Here is a 24026-nt window from a genome sequence, read left to right as displayed (position 1 = left end):
GAGAAAAAATATTGCACAGAAAAATAGTGTCTTCAAAACAGTGAGATTCTTAAGAGTTTGTTACCAAATGGAGGTTTTGTAAGACTGAGGCAGGATAGGTGATATGACTTTGAGCAAATTTTTCTGTCACAAAGTACAAGTTCTCCGCCATCTCTGCAGCGGAAGCATTCATCTTCATGCTCTTTTTTTCCTTCACCCTTTGACTTGCGCTTTCGCATTTTCTTTTTTCCCCTTTTTCCTCTGTCGTCTGAACCATTGCTTGCATTCTGCAAAATTAAAAATAATGTTTAGATTAGGTTTGGCATATTACTTTCTAAAATAAAATTACAGCAAGAAAACACCAATAGCAAAGCACTAAGCACAACACCATAATGGCTTTTAGGACTGGTTGAGTGATGGTTTTGTCCATTAGTAAATTTGTCACTTACTAGTCATCAAGAGTGCACTTCTCCCAATAGTCATGCTACAACAATAATTACTTATGCAGAGAAAAACAATACAAGTTCAGAGGTAACAGGGACTGATGTAGCCTTGTTTTTATTGTCCACTTTCTGGGCAGTTCTCTTACTTCGCAGGAAAACCTGGATCCCGTAACTTCTCCTCTCACCTCTACCCCATTACAATACATTTCAACGAGTTCTTGATTCAATAAATTTACCTAAAATTTACAAGAACAGGTGACAACATTTGTGGCCTTTCTAACTATTTGTTTATAGGCACAAATGGGAGCCAAATCTTTTAGGATGCGGAAGACCCATGTTCTCAGCTCTTTCCCTAAACACTGGAATTTAGAAATTTCCAAATAAAATTTAACATATTAGGTTCCTCAAATGGTTCTACATTGGTGAGTGCAACTAGATCTCCTTCAAGAACTGCCAATGAATCGTACTTGCAGATATTAAAAAAAGGAGCGGAAATATATGCAATATTCAGATTGCAGCATACAACTGGGCAGTTTCACAAGCAACATTGTGAAGCCATGAATGTTCCTTTGAATGTGAGAAATGTAATATTGTACAAAACATTCCAGACTAAGGCCTGAGAAATATTAGTGGACACTAAATGAAGAGAAGTGTGAATAAGGCAATGAAAATTAAGTATTTTCATTATCTTATCACTTTCACATAGTTATATTTCCATGATTTACTTAAAATCGCAATGTGATAATCTTCAAAGTCAAACTAAAAACACCATTATCAGTACCAGAGAGAAAATTCCCCAAATCCATCTTGCACTAACTATTAGAAGCTAGTATTTTTTTTATATCCTCATAATGAACAACCGAATTAAGCAAATAAACACCTTTTACTACCAACATAGAAACAGTTTTTAACCATTTCTGTACCGATTAGATTTCTCTCTGTTGAAGAACAGAATTCTGGAGGTGAGGTGATAGTGACTGCCCTTGATATCAAGGCAGCATTTGACTGAGTGCGGCATCAAGGAGCCCAAACAAAACTGGCGGCAAAGGAATTCAGGTGGGGGGGAAATGCTCCACTATTTGGAGTCATATCTGGCACAATGAAAGATGGTTGCCGGAGGTCAATCATCTCAGTCTAGGAGTTCCTCAGAGCAGTGTCCTAGGGCCCAACCATCATCAGCTGCTTCATTAATAACCTTCCCCCCCATCATAAGGTCAGAAGTGGGGAAGTTTGCTGATAATTCACAATATTCAGCACCATTGACAACTCCTCAGATACTGAAGCAGCCAATGCCCAAATGCAGCAAGACCTGGACAATATCCAGGCCTGGGCTGAGGAGTATCAAGTAATATTCGCACCACGAGTTTAAAAAAATTATTTGTTCATGGGGCATGGGCATCGCTGACTGGGCCGGCATTTATTGTCCATCCCCAATTGCCCTTGAGGCGCCAGTTAAGAGACAACTACATTGCTGTGGGTCTGGAGTCACATGCATGTCAGACCACGTAAGATGGCCGATTTACTTCCCTAAAAGGACATTAGGTGAACCAGATTTTTTTTTTAAAATGACAATCGACAATGATTTCATGGTCATCAGACTTTTAATTCAAGATTTTTATTGAATTCAAATTTCAACATCCGCAGTGGTGGAAACAAACCCAGGTCCCCAGTTCATTACCCTGGGTTTCTGGTTACTAGTCCAGTGAAATACCACTATGCCACCACCTCCCCTAAAGTGCCAGGCAATGACTATCTCCAACAAAAGAGTTCAACATCTCCCCATGACATTGAGTGACATTACTATCACTGAATCCCCCTCTATTAACATAGGGGTTGCTGTTGACTAGAAACTGAATTGGACTAGCCATAAAAATACTGTGGCTACAAGAGGTCAGAGGCTGGAATCCTGCAGAAAGTAACTCGCCTCCTGACTACGCAAAGCATGTCCACCATCTGCAAGGCACATGTCAAGAGTGTGTTGGAATCTTCATTTGCCTGGATGAGTGCAACTCTAACAACGCCCAAGGAGCTTTTCACCATCCAAGAGAAAGCAGCCCATTTGAGAGGCCCCATCTACAAACATTCACTGCCTTCACCATCGACACACAGTGGCAGTCTGCGCCATCTACAAGATGCACTGCAAGAACTCACCATACACTTAAAATAGTACTTTTCAAACCCATGACCTCTACCATCTACAAGGACAAGGGCAACAGACACATGGGAACATCACCACCTGGAAGGTCCCTTTCAAGCTATTCATCCTGACTTGGAACTATATCACCGTTCCTTCACTGTCACTGGGTCAAAATCCTGGAACTCACTCCCTTACAGCACTGTGGGTGTACCACACGGACTGAGCAGTTCAAGAAAGTAGCTCACTATTACCTTCTCAAGGGCAATTCAGGATGGACAATAAATGCTGGCCTAGCCAGTGATGCCTACATCAAATGAATGATAAAAAATTAATTCCCTACTTTAACTCCATTAAAATTTTTTTTTTTTTTTAAGAGAACCCAATTCTTTCCCCCCACAACCCCCTCCAATTAAGGGGGAATTTAGCGTAGCCAATTAACCTTCACTGCACATCTCTTTGGGTTGTTGGGGTGAGACCCATGCAAACACGGGGAGAAGTGTAAACTGCACACAGACAGTGACCCGGGGCTGGGATCGAACCTTGGTCCTTAGCGCCATGACGCAGCAGTGCTAGCCACTACACCACCATGCTGAAATGAAATGAAAATCGCTTATTGTCACAAGTAGGCTTCAAATGAAGTTACCGTGAAGAGCCCCTAGTCGCCACATTCCGACGCCTGTTCGAGGAGGCTGTTACGGGAATTGAACTGTGCTGCTAGCCTGCCTTGGTCTGCTTTCAAAGCCAGTGATTTAGCCCCGTGCTAAACAGCCTCTGATAAAAAAATATTCAACTCTTCACGAATCTGCTGCCCCCCAAACTCCCTTTAATGCAAAAGTGGGTTCAACGTGATGTTCCCTTCCTGTGGGAATAGCTTTCCGCTGCTGTTCATCCAACTAATAGCACAATAGCATTGTGGATAGCACAATTGCTTCACAGCTCCAGGGTCCCAGGTTCGGTTCCGGCTTGGGTCACTGTCTGTGCGGAGTCTGCACATCCTCCCCGTGTGTGCGTGGGTTTCCTCCGTGTGCTCCGGTTTCCTCCCACAGTCCAAGATGTGCAGGTTAGGTGGATTGGCCATGATAACTTGCCCTTAGTGTCCAAAATTGCCCTTCGTGTTGGGTGGGGTTACTGGGTTATGGGGATAGGGTGGAGGTGTTGACCTTCGGTAGGGTGCTCTTTCCAAGAGCCAGTGCAGACTCAACGGGCCGAATGGCCTCCTTCTGCACTGTAAATTCTATGATAATCTAATCCATTCCCCAAAATAAAACCAAGAAAATATTTCAATTTGACAGGTGTGGAGTTTTGGTTGGAAGAATAAGGAAGCACGTGTTGCCTCAGAAAGATTCCAGATGATGCAGAAGAGCAAAGGGATCTTGGGGTACAGACACACAAGTCAGGAAAGTGGAATAGGGAGAATACATGGTGGATGCAAATCCTAAACCTAATGCTGCATTGGCAAAGTGCATTGAAACTCTTATTTTTAAAAATAAATTTAGAGTACCCAATTCATTTTTACCAATTAACGGGCAATTTATCGTGGCCAATCCACCTACCCTGCACATCTTTGGGGTATGGGGGTGAAACCCACGCAAACACGGGGCGAATGTGCAAACTCCAGACGGACAGTGACCCAGAGCCGGGATCAAACCTGGGACCTCGGCGCCATGAGGCAGTAATGCTAACCACTGTGCCACCTTGCTGCCCTGAAACTCTTCTAAATCCCAAAACATTCTGTAACTCCGAAAGCTTTGGCAGACCATGAAGCAACACACTTTGATAAATCACATATTATGAAATAAATTCAACTGGTAAAATGCTCAGCAATTTTGTTTTAAGCAGGCTATTTCAATTGGTGCTTGTGGGTTTATACAAGCTTTAAAGCACAATCAGTACTCAAAAATAATACCTCCCTTCTTGATTACATATGCTTTATTCCTGGATGCAATTCTTAATCATACCTTGGGTCTGACCCCGAGGAATCCGCTGCAATTTGGCGCACCACACCGGCAGATAGTCTTCTCATTGCCAAGACAGTCCAGATTATAATTAAAGGTGAGCTCAGTTCCTATGGGTAAAAATAATCATTATACAAATGCCTCTGCTTCTCAACAGTTAGAAACATTGTACTGCCAACAATGAAAATAATTGAAAGGATTTCCTTCACTACTTACTAGATTTCTTTCAAAGGAAGTTGTAAGACATTAATAACTGAACAGACTCAAATTTCTGCACATTGCAGTAAAACCCACTTGTCTGATGGTCTGTCCTATTGCCATCATCGTAACAGATATGATATCTTCACTCAGTGTGTGGAGCTTGCACTTTCTTCCCGTGTCTGCGTGGGTTTCCTCCCAGTGCCCCGGTTTCCTCCCACAGTCTAAAGATGTGCGGGTTAGGTGGATTGGCCATGCTAAATTGCCCCTTAGTGTCCAAAAGATTAGTTAGGGTTACTGGGTTATGGGGATAGGGTGGAGGCGTGGGTTTAAGCAGGGTGCTCTTTCCCAAGGGCCGGTGCAGACTCAATGGGCCGAATAGCCTCCTTCTGCACTGTAAATATATGCAAACTAGCCCAAGCCACACAGCAGAGGAGATAACGGATTTGGTTAAGGTTATCGGTCTACAATTTCTCCAACTGCTGTCCACCCATACATGGGCACCTGGAAAATATTTAAATATGTGATGTCGCACATTTTGATAGAAAGAATGAAGGAAGCCCACACTGCTAAGAACAAGAGACCAGATGAGATAGAGAAGCAAAGGGATCTAGTGCTACAGATGCACAAATCACCGAAAGTAAGTGAGGCAGATTAATAAAATAATAGAAAAGGCAAACAAAGCACTGAGGTTCATTTCTAGTGGGATTGAAGGATAAGAGAGAAGCGATGTTAAACATGTATTGAACACGGAACAGTTCTGATCTCCATATTATGGAAAGGATATGGAGGCATTAGAGGAGGTGCAAAAGATTTCTCAAAATGATTCCAGAGATGAGAGATTATACTCAAAGAAGGCTGAAAAGTCGGAGGTTCTTTTCCTCTTAAAAGAAATTGAATGGTTAACCTAATTGAGGTTCTTAAAACTATGATGGGATTTTCTAACGTAAAGGGAGAGATGATGCTTTCACTTGTGGGAGACACCCAACCTAGGGGCCATAAATGTAAGACAGTAGCTAAAGAATCACAGGGTTTAAACTCTGCTGCCTCACAGAGGCAGGGGCCTGGGCTTGATTCTGGCCTTGGGTGACCGTCTGTGTGGTTCTCCACATGTCTGTGGGGGTTTCCTCTGGGTCCTCCCACAATCCAAAGATATGCAGGTCAGGTGGATTGGCCATGCTAAATTGCCCCTCAAGTGTCCAAAGACGTGTAGGTTAGGTTACAAGGTTACGGAGATAAGTGAAGGGGTGGGCCTCGGTGGAGTGCTCTTCCGGAGGGTTGGTGCAAACTAGATAGGCTGAATGGTCTCCTTCTGTACTATAATGATTCTATGATCTAAATCCCATAGTCAATTTACTTGTCTAAAGAGCGGTAAAGAATGTGGAACTCACTACCGACCACAAGGAGCAGTTGCGGCAAATAGCAGAAAATCATTCAAGAGCAAGTGAGGTAAACACCAAGGAGAAAGGAAACTAATGTGGAACATCAACACTAAAATGGCCACTTCGAGCCAAATGGCCTGTCTCTGTGCAGTACAGGTGTTTCCTTCGAGCCCCAGAGTTAGAAAGGTTAATATTAATTTGACAAATTCTTCACTTCCCCCTTACCTGCTGGGATGTCAGAGAGAGAAAACAACCCAACTCTGGTGTCTCCATTCACTGTCCATTTCTGCGTTTCGCAATTGGGTTGGCAACTGTGGTTCATAAAGCGACAGTAATTCCCTTTTGGCCCAGCATCAATTATTCGATCCTGAAATAAATAAGTTACATTCATAAATAGCTGTCAGGATCTGAAAACATCTATAAATATATTTGTGAACAAGTTGGTTTGTGACAAGGACCAGCGACAAAATAAAGCGTGCAATGGTTTGTTCTTAACAATATTAATTTAACATTTGAGTTACAAGCTGCATGAATCCATAGAATTCCGACAGTGCAGAAGAAAGCCATTTGACCGGAGACTGCACTGACCATCCAAACGAGCACCCTACGTAGGCCCACTCCCCGCCCTATCCCCATAACCCCACCTAACCTGCACATCATCTGGACTGTAGGAGGAACGTATGCGGAACGTATACTTAGTCAGTCAGTCACCCCACGTCAGAATTGAATCGGGGCCCCTGATGCTGCGAGACAGCAGTACTAACCACTGTGCTACCCATTGTGCACAATACAAAAACATCCAATAGTATGAGCAGGCTGGGATCCAGGCCAACCCAAATATATTAATTTGGTACAAACATATGTAGAAATGTTTCCAAAGCAGTGCAATTATCCAACCAAATATTCCTCTCATCAGTTATGGCAGTGTCAAAATCACTCTACAGAAAATATTGCACAATCTCAGCAGGTCTGACAGCATTGTGGAGAGAGAAGGGAGCGAACGTTTTGAGTCTGGATGACTCTTCGTCAAAGCCCAAAGCTTTGACAAAGTCATCCAGACTTGAAACGTTACAGCTTCCTTCTCTCTCCAGACGCTGTCAGACCTGCAGAGATTGTCCAGTATCTTCTGTTTTTGTTTCAGATTCCAACATCTGCAGCAATTTGCTTTTATCTAAATCATTCTACATGAACAATGTTTTAACCTGGACAGAAATCTAAAATTTATTCCAAGATTGTCAATCTCCTTGACCAAGGATCAAAAGAGAACACAGTTCAGCACATCAACTCTATAACTTTTGACCCACACCTCTTGATACCATTTACCTAATAAAAGTATGATCTCAGTATTGAAAATTTTTAACTGATCAAGCAGTCACGGTTTTTTGGGTTGAGACTCTCACATATCCAATAACCTGTGTGTATGCGCTTCCTGAGTTCTGTATGGCCTAGCTCTACTTTTATTACTGTGAGCCATTACATATGAAGTAGGAGGAGAAGTAGGCCATCACACCAGTGACCACATCTGAAATATATTTAATCAAATAAAGCACTATGGGATATCCAGAGGGCCATGAAAGGCACAAGTTTTTATTTACTTTCAATTGATCACCTTGTATTAACTACCAGTAAAAAGAAAATCCACTTCCACAAAATGAAATATAGGAAGGAAAAGCCTCCACACACAGCTCTATAAACGTGCTTCAATTCTTCACTTACCAGTACACTTTATTCAACTGTAATTCAGGTAAACATCTGAACTATAATACGTAACAATCATCTGAGCAGTAGATTTTACTAAAATCCTAGTGACAGCCCCATTGAAATTGATAATTTCTTTATTTGCATTTTTCCACATCTTTGTTTTATCCATTAATCAGACTCTTTTCTCTTGTCCACTTAAACAATACACACACACGTTCGGCGATGCATGAAAAGTTATGTTACTAACACATCTGATGACAATCATATACTTTATTTTAAATGGTGAAACGGGAGAGTATAAAAATCACCAATTGGACATGATCTAAAAGCACAAATTCTTTTGTTCTTAAAAACGGTCAAAGCAAGAACGAACCCAATTTCACACTTTTAATCTGCCTGTCATCTAGGTTTACATAATGGACCTGTAGAGGGTGTTGTTTGCTCTTCATAATTCTAGAAAAAAAAACTAATTTAGTGATAACTTTAAAAAATTTGTTCATGGGATGTTGGCGTCGCTGGCTCGGTCAGCATTTACTGCCCATCCTTAATAGCCCTTGAGAGGGCAGTTAAGAGTCTGTGGGTCTGGAGTCACATGTAGGCCAGATCATTATCCTGGGTCTCTGGGTTACTCGTCCAGCAGCAATACCACTATGCCATCTCCTCCTCTAATACAAATAGCCTAAATTAGTTGTATTATTGCCGAAAGGACAGCTTAATGCACACACGCAAACTCTCAGATAGAAGCATAATAGATAAGATAGGAGACCAAACATTGTCCCCATAAATAATGCACAATATACAGCAGACATATGCAGAAAACTGCCTGCCTTTAAAAAAGAAATCAATTAACGTTGGGGAAATACAAAGAGAGATGTAGGAGTCTGGAGTCTTTCCATAAATAGGTGCAATTTAGTTTCCATTTTCAAAAACTTGAACAGAAAATAGATTTAAGAAAAACTAAAAGCAGCTACAGTAAATTATGGAATTAAATGTTGCATTCCAAACCATAGCAATGACTTGAATGCGACACTGACTTGAATGCGACACTACCTTAATGGACCTCACTTCACAAAACAACCATTACTGAAGTCAATAGACCATAAGACCATAAGACATAGGAGTGGAAGTAAGGCCACTCGGCCCATCGAGTCCACTCCACCATTCAATCATGGTTGATTTCAACTCCATTTACCCGCTCTCTCCCCATAGCCCTTAATTCCTCGAGAAATCAAGAATTTATCAATTTCTGTCTTAAAGACACTCAATGTCCCGGCCTCCACCGCCCTCTGTGGCAATGAATTCCACAGACCTACCACTCTCTGGCTGAAGAAATTTCTCCTCATCTCTGTTCTAAAGTGACTCCCTTTTATTCTAAGGCTGTGCCCCCGCATAATACCTGGCAGCATGCTCGTGAACGAATTGCCCTAGACAAATCCAAGTGTGGTGTGCACACAAACACCTGCTTACTATTAAATGCTTAAAGTGACAAGAAATCACAAATATTTAAACACAACAAATTGTCTAGTTGCTCTGTTTTAAGCGCATAGTTAATGGGGCAGGCATTTGCATTTAGCTCTGGGAGTTTTGTTTTAATGTTCTTTCACGAGCTTAGGCCAGGTTGGCACCATTTCGGAGCAGCTTCTCCTCCTCCCCAATCCTCCTGCTCACTGCAACCCAAATCTGCTCAACACCCCCCTCTCATTGTCCATTGCCAAGCGCTTGCTCGTAGTGAGGATTCGGGAGATGGAAACAGTGAGCTGGTGGTAAGCCAGGGTTGGCGAGCAGAAGCAGGGTGGAGCAGTGGTAAATAGAAAAAAATTGGCATATTTCTTTAATATTTTAAAATTTATTTTAAAATGATTTACAAATAGTGAAATTGAACAAAGTATTTCAACTTACAGGGAAGAGGAAGAACATCTGATTGTTTTACGAGAAAGGTCCTACAGAACTCTACAGCTTTTACATTGTTATAATGGGATAAGCTGGTTTGATTAACTTAGTAGATGTGTTCTTGAAAAGTGCAACTTTAAATGAAACTAAATAAAGTGGGACCCTCCTGTATAACAAATAAAGATTTATTAAATACACTATATTTTAGTGAAAAATTCCCAAATCATCTTGTCTATTGCCCTTCAAAATGAGCAGAGGAATTCAGAGTATGAAATTTTGCAAGATTTAATTTTACCTTATCAATTGTGAGCATGTAGAAGTTGGCAATGTTGTGTTCCTGGGCAAATCGGATTCTTGCTCGGCACTCATCTTCATCGATCACCTCTCCCACGTACTCATTTACAAATGCTCCCTGCATGATACAAAACAAAGAATTAGAACAAGGAGGCTCTAATTCAAACTTCTACACCACCCCAACACCACCAAGATTGGTAGATTTAAAACAAATTATATTTCTGCTCTTTTCCCCAAGGAGAAGAAACAGGAATCTCAACATAAGTGAATCTGCTGTGTAACTGCTGCCTCTTGCAGTACGTTGACAACACCACTGTACCATTCCGAACGTTTTCAAATCTGTTTGCCATTAATATCGCTCCATTCAATTTGGGCTATTCCAGTGAAAATTAATGATCACAGAATGTTCCACGAGGACTACTACAGCAGAGACTACAGTTTAATGTATTCACATACAGGTGAGTATTCATCAATTTTGTGAAATTGATAATTTAAGGCTTCAGAGGAGCCAATTAAGCATTCCTCAACTCCATAATTTCAGCACCAAATCCTGAAATCCTCTTGTTTTACCTTGTAGTAGCCTTCTTCAGAAGCAAGGAAGCACTGCTGAATATCAAGCTTTCTGATGTGGAGATGCCGGCGTTGGACTGGGGTGAGCACAGTAAGAAGTCTTACAACACCAGGTTAAAGTCCAACATGTTTGTTTCAAACACTAGCTTTCGGAGCACTGCTCCTTCTTCAGGTGAAAAGGTGATTTCACCTGAGGAAGGAGCAGTGCTCCAAAAGCTAGTGTTTGAAACAAACATGTTGGACTTTAGCCTGGTGTTGTAAGCTTTCTGAAGCAGTTAAACTTTTAGAAACATGAACAAAAGCTTCCTTTTTGTTAAATTCAAGGCTGTTCAATTTTTGACTCCTCTTTAATGTCTCATCTTTAATCCCTTCCATGCATTCCTGCACACTTATCACAAGTATTTCCATATTTGCCACACGCAAACAATTTAAAAAATAATGGATCTTTTGTTCTGCTGGAAGGATTCTTGTGCAAGTATAAATATATTCTGTCCTTGATGTTCCAAACTGGCATCAGCCACAGACTAATAGACATTTTCTCATGAATTAAACATCATTTTCAGATTCTTGATCAACATGTACACGATTCAACCACAGTGTCCTTCAATTAATTGCCAGGTAGGCGTGGAATCAAGTATATGTGCAACAACTTACTTTTTTTATGTCGGTCTTTGAAATGAGGCCCCAGCCCTTTCCAGCAGTCTTGACCACCTGCGATTCAGGGTACTGTCGTTTGCTAAAACACTGGTTTTGACACCGTACACCAGCTGGGCAGACAGCTGGATGACATTCGTACATTAACATCCTGTTCAGGCACTCCGAATCCAGGCCACAAGGATGATCATCTGTAGGTTTACAGTTGCACCTCGAGATTTCAGATATATCAGCTGTATAAATCTGTGCTTTGCCGTGAGGTTTGTTGACCTATTTAAAAAAACATATATTTTCAAAAACTCCAGTGTGAAATGAATAGTGATGAAATCAATGCTTAATGTATCTGAAACTTAATTTTTATGAAAATGAAATGAAAATCGCTTATTGTCATGAGTAGGCTTCAATGAAGTTACTGTGAAAAGCCCCTAGTCGTCACATTCCAGCGCCTGTTCGGGGAGGCTGGTACGGGAATTGAACTGTGCTGCTGGCCTGCCTTGGTCTGCTTTAAAAGCCAGCGATTTAGCCCAGTGTGCTAAACCAGCCTTCTTACCGCTTTTATCGCTTGTGCAGTAACAAAAATTGTGCAATACTTTATATATAAAGAGGGTGCTTTGTCTGATAAAACGTGTAACCATATTTTTTTAAACAGAGGTGGGATCGTGTGGATGAAGACAATTATTTGGATAAGAACTATTTAAGTAACAGGACAAGTAAATGATGGTTCATGTCTACTAATGTTTTGTATGCTGCAACCCACTTGAAAAAAAAACAATTACTCACAAATCTAGCAACCTATTCTGATATTTAGCAGGAAAATACTAAATCGAAGATGCATTTCACATTTAACATAGGCCTATGGAGCTGTAAATGGAGCACTGCAAGATGGACCAGCATTAAGGCACTAAAAAGGTCATAAATTGAAATGGTTCCCATCAAGTAGGACATTCAACATTTCCTGATGCTTTGATGGAACATAAATGGGAATTCATATGCTGATTAAAACAACAAGGAGGAATGAAGGGCAGCACGGTAGCATTGTGGATAGCACAATGGCTTCACAGCTCCAGGGTCCCAGGTTCGATTCCGGCTTGGGTCACTGTCTGTGCGGAGTCTGCACATCCTCCCCGTGTGTGCGTGGGTTTCCTCCGGGTGCTCCGGTTTCCTCCCACAGTCCAAAGATGTGCAGGTTAAATGGATTGGCCATGATAAATTGCCCTTAGTGTCCAAAATTGCCCATAGTGTTGGGTGGGGTTACTGGGTTATGGGGATAGGGTGGAGGTGTTGACCTTGGGTAGGGTGCTCTTTCCAAGAGCCGGTTGAGACTCGATGGGCCGAATGGCCTCCTTCTGCACTGTAAATTCTATGATCTATGATTAGCTCCTAAGGGCAGCATGGTGGCACAGTGGTTAGCAATGCTGCCTCAATGCCAGGGACCCGGGTTCAATCCCAGCCTTGGGTGACTGCGTAGAGTTTGCACATCCTCCCCATGCCTGCAAAGGTTTCCTCTGGGTGCTACGGTTTCTTCCCACAGTCCAAGGATTGGCCAGACTTAATTGCCACTTGGTGCCAAAGGGTTGGGTGCGGTTGCTGGGATAGGACAGAGGATTGGGCCTGGGTTGGGGTACAGACTCAATGGGCCAAAAAGCCTTCCTTCTCCAAATAGAAAAGTGGGCAGCAGTGGTTAGCACTGTTGCATCACAGCACCAGGGACCCAGGTTCAATTCTGGCCTTGGGTGACTGGCATGTGGAGTTTGCACATTCTCCCATGTCTGGTTGGGTTTCCTCCAGGTGCTTTAGTTTCCTCCCACAGTTCAAAGATGGGCAGGTTAGGTGGATTGACTGTGCTAAATAATTGCCCCCTGGTGGCCAAAGATGTGGTTAGGTGGGGTGCTCTTTCAAAAGGTTGGTGCTGACTCGATGGGCTGAAAGGCGTCCTTCTGCACTATAGGCATTCTATTGTAAAGAATTGAGAATCATTCAGCCAGTGTCAACTTCTATGCTAGAGAAAGGAAAAGCAGTTTTCAGAGCAATTGTTTGTCAGTAACTCAAGGTAGTATCCCAGTCCCAACCATCTTCAGCTGCTTCATCAATGACCTTCTATCATAAGGTCAGAATAATTGACTGATAATTGCACAATGTTCAACACCATTCGTGACTCCTCACACATCCATGTCCAAATGCAGCAAGATCTGAACAAAATTAAGACTTGGGCTGACAAGTGGCAAGTTACATTTGCGTCACGCAAGTGCCAGGCAATGACCATCTCCTACAAGAGATGATCTAACCATCGCTCCTTGACATTCAATGGCATTATCATTGCTGAATAACCCACAATCAACATTCTATGGGGTTACCATTGATCAGAAACTGAACTGGACTAGCCATATTAATACTGTGGCCACCAGGACAGGTCAACGGTTAGGAACTACTGACCCCCCCAAAGCCTGTCCACCACAAGGCACAAGTCAGGAGTGTGATGGAACTCTCTCCACTTGCCTGAGTGCAGCTCCAACAACACTCAAGAAGCTTGACACCATCCAGGACAAAGCAGCCCGCTTGTCGCTCCTCCTACAAACATTCAAACCCTCCATCACCAACGAACAGTGGCAGCCATGTATACCATTTACAAGATGCACTGCAGTAACTCACCAAGGATCCTGAGGCAGCGCCTTCCAAACCCACAACCACTACCATCTAGAAGGAGAAGAGCAGCAGGTACCTGGGAACCCCACTACCTCGACTTGGAAATATATCGCCGTTCCTTCACTGTCGTTGGGGCAAAATTCTAGAACTTCCTCCTTAACAACATACTGGGTGTACGCACACCAAGGGCAGCAGCGGTTCAAGGGGGCAAATCATCACCAACTTCTGAAGGGCAACTAGGGATGGGCAATCAGGGCAGCACGGTGGCACAGTGGTTAACACAGCTGCCTCATGGTGCCGAGGTCCCAGGTTCGATCCCGACTTTGGGTCACTGTCCATGTGGAGTTTGCACATTCTCCCCGTGACTGCGTGCGTCTCGCACCAAAGATGTGCAGGGTAGGTGGATTGGCCACGTTAAATTACCCCTCAATTGGAAAAAATGAATTGGGTACTCTAAATTTATTTTTAAAAAAGGGATGGGCAATCAATGCTGGCCTAACCAGCAACGCACACATTCCGTAAATGAATTTTAAAAAAAGTACAGGTATCCTTAAAATGATCACGTCACATAGCCCCAATAGATCATCACAAAAACAAACATAATTTTATTTGGATTCAGCTTTTCAATAGATTTTCTCTTTTGTTTTACTGCATCGGCCAAACTAAAAGACTAGCTTGGCAGATAGGCAAAGGTGTGTGAAAAGGTTTTAGGTTCAATTTTTTATTTCTGTTGAGCAAGTCAACTGTGGCTGGGCTTGCAGCAAGTGTGTAGTAGAGTGTGCAATTTTTGCTCATTGTTCATTGGATGCAGGTAATACTTGCAATGCCAGTATTTGTTGCCCATGCCTAATGTCCTTTGAACCGAGTGGCTTGTTAGGCCATTTCGGCGGGTAGTTAAGAGTCAACCACATTGCTGTGGATCTGGAGTCCTGATAAGGACAGCAGATTTCCTTCTCGAGGGAATCAGTGAACCAGATAAGGTTTTTGGACAATCTCACCATAGTCGCATGGTCGCATTACGGAGACCAACGTTATACTCCAGATTTTATAAACCGAAGTAAAATTTCACCAGCTGCCGTGGTGGCATACAAATCCACGACCCCAGATCATAAGCCCGGGCCTCCAGATTACTAGTTCAGTGGCATTGTCACTTCACCACAATCTCCACATTACTACCCAATAATCATATTTGTGGACATCCCTGCTTTCATGAATTCCTCAAACGTCAAATAGAGTTTCCAGGTCTCTTCCATTGCTTAAAACTATTCAATGATTCTTGGTATGCCCAACAAATCCTGCCCACATTCCCATCAACAGTTCCTTAACTCTACAGTTTAAGATTGCCCTGTTCTTCTAATACTGAACCAAAGGCTGAGGAAGCATTTTCATTCAGCACTACTCACACAATCTGATTGAAGATTGTGTGAATGAGACAGGAGATGCCCATTGCCCCCTCACCTGCCAATAGCCCCAAAGTCCAACCAATCTTATGGTCACCAAGTTTAAAAATGTTCTGGTCTTTACATTAAATCATTATGATCGGTACTTCTTCAAACTTTCCTCTTTTGTTCATTCCAAATATGTAGTCCTCACAATTACCCCATGCATACTGTTGGCTTTCAAAACTTACCACACAATCATCTACATATTCACACAGATCTCAAGTATTCAGGCCAGAGAAGAAAGGAAAAATGAACAGGGTTCTACTTCACACTTACCCTTATGTGTTTATATGGTGGAGGTTTTCTACCGTTACGCTCATTTTCCTGAGCTTCTCTGGACTCCCGCTGAGCTTTAAGATCCTGAAAACGTTCTGCTGCCTCTTCCAAAGCTGAAATGATAACCAGAGTGGATTTATTTTTTTTAGGATTGTAAAGAAACAGTAGTAACTTCATTGTAGTTACAAGATACAACCTTTTCACACACCTTTGCCTATCTGCCAAGCTAGTCTTTTAGTTTAGCCGATGCAGTAAAACAAGAGAGAAAATCTATTGAAAAGCTGAATCCAAATAAAATTATATAACTTACAAATAAAAATCTGTACACGACAAACAGCAATATAAATTTACTTCACCACTGAATATTATAATTGATCCATATCATAAGATTAAGGCCTTCGCATATTGAAGCCCTGGGTTGTGTGAAAAACAATGTCATTCTTTCAATGTGGAAAGGTTCCTGGGCTCACGATGAGAGTTTAATTTAAAATGAGCAATGTGCGAAGTGCTAGTACTCTGCCTATTTTCTAACTGCCTTACCCCAAACTAATTACCAACTGTTACAGCAGTCTGCTGCTGTTGGTTTGACTCTTCAAACCCAGTGCACTTCTACTGCTGTGTTTGCTGCATATAAAAATTCTGACATGGTTTTCATGATAGATTTTAATTAAGCCAGATGTATTCGAGAGCAGCGAGTACTGGTGGTCAAACAGACTCATAGTGAATTAGAATTAAAAAGAATGGTTTGCTGTTATGTTACACAAAGACTTTGGAAGAAGTTGGAGTTTCATTGGTATAAGAAGTTACAACATCATACACTCTACATTAACCCTACAGATGCCACCTGACCTGCTGAGTGCTTCAAGCATTAAGTTTTTATCCCAGTCTCTTGGACATTGTGCAAGGTTCTAAGCCCCTGTGAGAAAAGAACATTTTTTTTAAAAAGCCTTTGCAGATTGGATAGAAATAATTATTTCATTTCAGTAAATAAAAGCTCGATACGTTTAGATGATGATCACAGCACCAAGCCAGTCCCAGCCTGAACAACAATCATATTTTGGCACATTCTTCAGGTTAAGATTCACTAACTTAAGTCACCCAGGTTATCTGTTGAATGAAAGGAAGACTGGTTTGTAATAGTCGGTGGTCTTTCCTTTTAAGTTAAAGTATTCTTACCAAGTTGGAGGGGCCCCAGAGATAGCCCCGTGCATCAGATATATCTAAAGACCTGTCACACAACAGGTATTTTGAAGCGACTTTAGAGCATTACGTCGATACTAGAAAGGAATCTGGGTTGGGTCCAAGCAGAGTCCATAAATAAGGTTGATGGTTATGAAAGAGTTGGAACCCCAAGACTCCGTAGAGATGGAGAGGCAAAGAGGAGAGTTTAAGACAGAGGGAAGGGAGACTGGTCGGAAGGTAGTGTCAGATAGTGAGCAAGACAGAAAAAAATGAAAGACAAACAAAAAGATGAAAGACTTGACAGAAAAAATTAAAGACGCTAAACAAGTTTAAAAAATGTTACAGAAATGGAGCCAATTAATTTTAAAATTTCAGTCCCAAGATCATCTTGTATCCAGAATATTTTCAATGCATGTTATGGATGCAAATATTAACTGCATTTCAGACAAATGCAATATTTACAATAAACAAATGTACCAAAATCTTATCACCTATTGATATATCCTTGCAAGTTCCCTAGTGTGTAGATTAAAATTAGCTTTGAGACTGTGAAAAAAGTAGACCGATAAAAAATTATTTCCCTTACTGATGTCATAAGTAATTACTATTTGCAAACCAGATGGCAAACAGGCGATCTGCTCTTAAATCACTGTCACTTTAACCAGCTCCCATAAAGAGCCTGCTATAGCATTAATCTCAAATTCCCCTCCCAATTGGGAAACAGCACTTGTGGAGAATCCACAAGAGATATCAGCAAATTGTCAAGTAGGGAAATCAAACAGGAAGAAGCCATCCTTCTTTATATTTTTATGTGTTAAATGATCACAAAATTCAAACTAAATAAAATACCTAAGCTATCACCGATGTTTTATTTTAAATTTAGAGTACCCAATTCATTTTTTCTAATTAATGGACAATTTAGTGTGGCCAATCCACCTACCCTGCATATCTTTGGGTTGTGGGGGCGAAACCCACGCAAACACGGGGAGAATGTGCAAGCTCCAGACGGACAGTGACCCAGAGTCAGGATCGAAACTGGGACCTCGGTGCCATGAGGCAGCAGTGCTAACCACTGCATCACCATGCTGCCCAGTGATCACCGATGTTAAATGACTTTAGACAGCACTTTTTTACAAATTTAACTGCTTTTGACATTCCCAAGAAGATGTCAGTATCATTTGATATATTTATAAATAATATGTTTATTGGATAGAGCAACTAGTTTGATACCAACCTGGAGCTGTGGCAGACAGCAAGGATATAGCCAATCAAATGTGCAGAATGGGTAGACAAATACATGGTAGATGGAATTTTTTTTTTTTTTTTTTTTTTATAAATTTAGATTACCCAATTATTTTTTCCAATTAAGGGGCAATTTAGCGTGGCCAATCCACCTACTCTGCACATTTTTGGGTTGTGGGGGCGAAACCCACACAGACACGGGGAGAATGTGCAAACTCCACACGGACAGTGACCCAGAGCCGGGATCGAACCTGGGACCTCAGCGCTGTGAGGCGGTTGTGCTAACCACTAGGCCACCGTGCTGCCCTGGTAGATGGAATTTAATATCCAAGTAGTATGACTTGATACATTCGGAAACAAATAGCGATAGGTATTAGGTACCAGTAACTAACAGCACAGTCCTAAACATGTTTAGTGCTGGAGCGACAGAGGGGCCACAACACTTCAGGATGGACCCTTGAGAGGATGCAGAGGAGATTTAACAGAACGGTTCAAGCAACAAGGGATCTTAGCTACGATGTTAGCTTGGGGTAGCTGTGGTTGTTCGCCCAGGAGAAAAGGGAAATTGAGAGGAAATTACAATGTGATGTACAAGATGATAAAAGCTTTAGGTAAAACAGACAAATGGATGCTCTTCCAATAAGTAATAATACAAGGACTACGGGGACAGAAATTTAAGGCTAATTTTGAAAGCAAGTAGTACATAGAACATACAGTGCAGACGGAGGCCCATCGAGTATGCACTGACCCATTTAAGCCCTCACCCCCATCCCCATAACCCCATCTAACCTTTTGTTTGGGTACCAAGGGCAATTTATCATGGCCAATCCACCTAACCTGCACATCTTTGGACTGTGGGAGGAAACCATAGCACCCAGAGGAAACCCACGCAGACACGGGAAAAACGTGCAGACTCCGCACAGTGACCCAGCAGGGAATCGAACCTGGGACCCTGGAGCTGTGAAGCCACAGTGCTATCCACTTGTGCTACCGTGCTGCCCAGAGGGGTGGAAGTGAGCAACAGCTGTTTTATGCAGTGAGTAGTCATGAAAAGGAGATTAGACAGGCACTGGAGGGAAATAAACTTGCAGGGTTATAGGGATAGAATGAGGAACGAGAACGACTGGAGTCATCAAGGAAGTCAACACACTCATTGGCCTGAATAGTCTCCTTCTGTGTCTCAATTAACTAATCCATTTCACTTTTCTCACAGTACCTTTTCTAAAGGCTTTGCTGAGGCTTTTGATTTTGTTGTCTTTGCTTCCCTTATCGCCTTCCATATAAGGAAATACGCGTGCCTGATGGGTCCAAAAGTAGTCGTTTGATCCAAAGAAGTGAACTGGAAACTCGCCAATTTCGTGCTTCATATTTTGAATATTTGTTGGAACGTTTCTTGGGTGACATATCTCTGCCGGCCACCACCTGTGTTTGGATAGCAGATTTACGATAAATCAGAACAAAAGCAAAACCAGATGACTGCAACAAATAACTTCAGTCTAGTCAAAATAATAAAGTAATAAAGCAGTGGCTCCCAAACTTCATTATAAACATCTTATTCAATTCTTATTCAATTCTCCTAAAAAAAAACAACCACCGGCAAAATTAAAGGTGGCTTAAGCCTTAAGAGAACTGGGAGACAATGGTGTGGGGGGCTGGAGTTAAACTACTAAAGTGGAGAAAAAATATAAGCTTCAGGTATGTAAATACTCCAGAGGTAGAATGGGGCAAGAAAGAGAGTAGCAGGGCCACATGTCATAAAAGAAACAAAAATATGGGAAGACAAACCAAACTAAACTAAACACTAAACTAAACGTATAGAAACACAGAACCATAAAATTAACTGGGATTGGGACATACATTAAAATAGGAGAGGTTTCAGCTGGGTCAGGATCATCAATTAAATATATAAAACAGAAACTATTAGAAATACTCAACAAGTTCAGGCAGCATCTGTAGAGACAAACAGTTAATATTTCAGGTGAATCATTTTGCTCTTGATTGGGATAAAAAACAGACTGGGATAGACAACATACTTTTCTTGAGAAATGGGAGGATTACGAAAGGACACAAGATTTTTGGGGGGGGGGGGGGGGGGGGAGAAAGAAAACAATCCATGACATTTATAAAAGGAAACAATGCTAAATAATGACATAACTAGGAGCACGAGGAGTCCATTTGGTCCCTCGAGCCTGCTCCGCCATTCAATAAGATCATGGCTGATCTTCTTGTGGACTCAGTTCCACTTACCTGCACGCTCACCATAACCTTTTATTCCTTCACTGTTCAAAAATCGATCTACCTTTGCCTGAAAAACATTCAACGGGGTAGCCTCAACTGCTTCACTGAGCAGGGAATTCCACAGATTCACAACCCTTTGAGTGATGAAGTTCCTCAACGCAGTCCTAAATCTGCTTGCCCGTATTTATGAAGCTATGCCCCTAGTTCTAGTATCACTCCCCCAGTGGAAACACCCTCTCTATTTCTATCCTATCTACTCCCTTCATAATTTTTAAAATGTGTTTCCAGAAGGTCATTCCAATGAGTATAGTCCCTCCTCATAAGCCAATCCTCTCAACTCCGGAATCAACCTTGTGAATCTCATCTGCACACCCTCCAGTGCCAGTACATCCTTTCTTAAGTAAGACAACCAAAACTATACACGGTACTCCAGGTGTCGCCTCACCAGCACCCCATACAGCTGCAACATAACCTTCCTGCCTTTAAACTCCATCCCTCTGACAACGAAGGGCAAAATTCCATTTGCCTTCTTAATTACTTGCTGCACCTGCAAACCAACTTTTTGCGATTCATGCCAAAGGACACTCCAGTCTCTCTGCACAGCAGCATGCTGTAATTTTTTACCATTTAAATAATAGTCCATTTTGCTGTTATTCCTACCTCAAATTTATCAACATTGAACTCCGTCTGCCAGATCCTGGTCCACACTTAAACTATCTCTATCTCTCTGCAGACGGTGTCCTCTCACACTTGGCTCTACCACTCATCTTAGTGTCACCTGCAAATGACACATTACACTTGGTCCCCAACTCCAGATCATGTCAATTATGAACGATTGCGGACCCAACACTGATCCCCGAGGCACACCACTAGCCACTGATCTCTTACCAGAAAAACACCCATTTATCCCCACTCTTTGCTTTCTGTCAGTTAACCAATCCTTTATCCTTGCTAATACATTACCCGTAAACGCCATGTGCCTTTATCTTATGCAACAGCCTTTTGTGTGGCACCTTGTCGAATGCCTTCTGGAAATCCAGCTACACCTTATCCACCAGTTCCCCGTTGTTCACTGCACTTGTAATGTCCTCAAAGAATTCAACTAAATTAGTCAAACATGACCTGCCTTTCATGAACCCATGCTGCGTCTGCCCAATGGGGCGATTTCTATCCAGATGTCTCACTATTTCTTCCTTTACGACAGACTCAAGCATTTTCCACACTACAGATGTTAAGCTAAACGGCCTATAGGTACCCGCCTTTTGTCTACCTCCTTTTTTAAACAGTGGCATCACATTTGCTGTTTTCCAATCTGCTGGAACCACCCCACAGTCCAGCGAATTTTGGTAAATTACCACGAACGCAGTTGCTATTTCCCCCGCCACCTCGCTTTTAGTACCCTGGGATGCATTCCATCAGGGCCAGGAGACTTGTCTTAGCCCATTAGCTTGCCCAACATTATTGCCTTAGTGATAATGATAGTTTCTAGGTCCTCATCTGCCACAGCCTCCTTGCCAACAATTATTGGCATGTTATTTGTGTTGTCCACTGTGAAGACGGGCACAAAATATCTGTTCAAAGCAATTTAATAATTTCCCATCATTAAATCCCCCTTCTCATCATCTAAAACACCAATGTTTACCATAGCTACTCTCTTTCGTTTATATATTTGTAGAAACTGTTGCATCGGTTTTTATATCCTGAGCTAGTTTACTCTCAATCTATCGTACCTTTCTTTATAGCTTTTTTGGTGGTTCTCTGTTGATCTTTAAAGGTACATCAATCCTCTAGTTTCCCATTAATCTTTGCCACTTTGTATACCTTTTCTTTGAATTTGATACCCTCTTTTGAAATGAAAATCGCTTATTGTCACGAGTAGGCTTCAATGAAGTTACTGTGAAAAGCCCCTAATCGCCACATTCCGGCGCCTGTTCAGGGAGGCTGGTACGGGAATTGAACCGTGTTACTGGCCTTCCTTGGTCTGCTTTCAAAGCCAGCGATTTAGCCCAGTGTGCTAAACCAGCCCCTGGATTAGATACCCATGGTTGATTATCCTTTTTCCTACAGTCCTTCCTTTTCACTGGTATGTACTTTTTCTGAGCACTGTGAAAAATCTCTTCAAAGGTTCTCCACTGTTCCTCAATTGTCCCACTGCAAAGTCTTGGCTCCCAATCTACCCTAGCCAACTCCTCCCTCATCCCATTATAGTCTCCTTTGTTTAAGCACAAGACACTGATGTTGGATTTTACCATCTCACGCTCCATCTGTATTTTAAATTCAAAAATACTATGAGCGCTCCTTCCGAGAGAGCCCCTAACTAGGAGATTATTAATTATTCCTGTCTCATTGCACAGATCAAGGATAGCTTGCTTCCTCGTAGGTTCCATTACATCCGGTTCGAGGAAACTATCGCGGATACATTCTGTGAACACCTCCTCAAGGCTGCCCTGACCAACCTGGTTTGACCAATCGACATGTAGATCAACCCCCCCCCCCGCCAACCCCCATGATAATTGCCGTACCATTTTTACATGCATCAGTTATTCCTTTGTTTATTGCCCATCCCACCGTGATGTTATTATTTGGTGGCCTATGGACTACGCCTATCAGCGATCTTTTCTCCTTACTTTTTCTAATTTCCACCAAATGGATTCAACCTTTTTCGCTATATAACCTATATCATCTCTCACTACCGTCCTGATGCCATCTTTAAATATCAGTGCTACACCACCTCCCTTGCCTTACTACCTGTACTTCCGAATAGTCTGATATCCCTGGTATTTAACTCCCAGTCATCACCATCCTGCAACCATGTCTCTGTATTGGCCACTAAATCATACTTATTTGAGATGATTTGTGCCGTCAACTCATTTATCTTGTTTCAAATACTACGAGCACTCCGGTAAAGTGCCTTTATGCTAGTTTTAATACCTTTTTGAATCATAACACCTCCATTAATAACATCTCCTGAGTTAGTCTTCCCTTTATCTTTTTTCATAACTTTCAATGTAGGTGAACCCACCTTCCATGTGCTAACATGATATTTTGCTTCCCATTAACCATTATACTTCCTGGAGTGTAACACTTCCCATTCCCCCCCCCCCCCCCCCCCCACTTGTTGTTTAAAGTCATTGAGACCACCAATTAATCCTTTTTGCTAGAACACTAGTCCCAGATTTGTTCAGATGGAGACCATCCTAACTGTACAGATCCCTCCTGAACTGATGCCAATGCCCCATGAAATGAAACCCCTCCTTCCCGCACCACTCCTTTAGCCACGTGTTTACTTGCCTAATTTTCTCATCCCTATGCCAATTTGCATGTAGCTCGCAATATAAATTAGAACGGCGAAGACAGAATACCAGACAAAACTAGAAAAAAAAAAACTAGAGTGAGCTGCAGGCAAGCTTATAATGCAGAAAGTGTTAGAAGAGGTGTACATTATTTACGTTTTTTTACCCAACTTATTATAATAATCTTTATTAGTGTCACATGTAGGCTTACATTAACACTGCAATGAAGTTACTGTGAAAATCCCCTCGTCGCCACACTCCTGCATCTGCTCGGGTGGAGAATTCAGAATGTCCAATTAGCCAAACAGCACGTCTTTCGGGACTTGTGGGGGGAAACCGGTGCACCCAGAGGAAACCCACACAGACTGGGGAGAACATCCAGACACGGCACAGTGACCCAAGCCGGGAATCGAACCCGGGTCCCTGTACAGTGTGAAGTAACAGTGCTAACCATTGTGCTACTGTGCCCCCTTCACCTGGGAGGTTGACTATTGCCAGTATTAAACC

General features: G+C 42.1%; 1 protein-coding gene and 1 long non-coding RNA gene across 13 annotated transcripts in view; one reads left to right on the top strand and one right to left on the bottom strand.

The window, feature by feature from the left end:
• The window catches only part of nsd2 (nuclear receptor binding SET domain protein 2), a 122082-nt gene that overhangs the window by 9691 nt on the left and 88365 nt on the right, over positions 1-24026 (bottom strand). For 5 of the 6 annotated variants that reach the window (XM_038793363.1, XM_038793361.1, XM_038793365.1 and 2 more), the window contains exons 16-22: positions 19205-19410; positions 15565-15677; positions 11204-11473; positions 9981-10097; positions 6320-6461; positions 4518-4624; positions 65-266 (exon numbers count right to left, since the gene is read on the bottom strand). In XM_038793363.1, coding sequence (XP_038649291.1) covers positions 65-266; positions 4518-4624; positions 6320-6461; positions 9981-10097; positions 11204-11473; positions 15565-15677; positions 19205-19410 — 1157 coding nt within the window. Of the gene's footprint in view, positions 1-64; positions 267-4517; positions 4625-6319; positions 6462-9980; positions 10098-11199; positions 11474-15564; positions 15678-19204; positions 19411-24026 lie in introns of those variants that run through there. The other variant, XR_005460198.1, reaches the window with a different exon arrangement.
• LOC119963935 overlaps positions 1-24026 on the top strand; it is a 75317-nt gene that overhangs the window by 32757 nt on the left and 18534 nt on the right. For 6 of the 7 annotated variants that reach the window (XR_005460205.1, XR_005460201.1, XR_005460200.1 and 3 more), the window contains 2 exons: positions 10218-10437; positions 10557-10631. This is a non-coding gene — a long non-coding RNA (uncharacterized LOC119963935). Of the gene's footprint in view, positions 1-10217; positions 10438-10556; positions 10632-11112; positions 11168-24026 lie in introns of all 7 variants that reach the window. The other variant, XR_005460203.1, reaches the window with a different exon arrangement.

The sequence above is a fragment of the Scyliorhinus canicula genome, chromosome 3 (assembly GCF_902713615.1).
Source record: "Scyliorhinus canicula chromosome 3, sScyCan1.1, whole genome shotgun sequence".
In the NCBI taxonomy this organism is placed as follows: Eukaryota; Metazoa; Chordata; class Chondrichthyes; order Carcharhiniformes; family Scyliorhinidae; genus Scyliorhinus; species Scyliorhinus canicula.
Note: the sequence above shows the minus strand (reverse complement) of the source record. Positions and strands in the feature narration are given on the sequence as shown.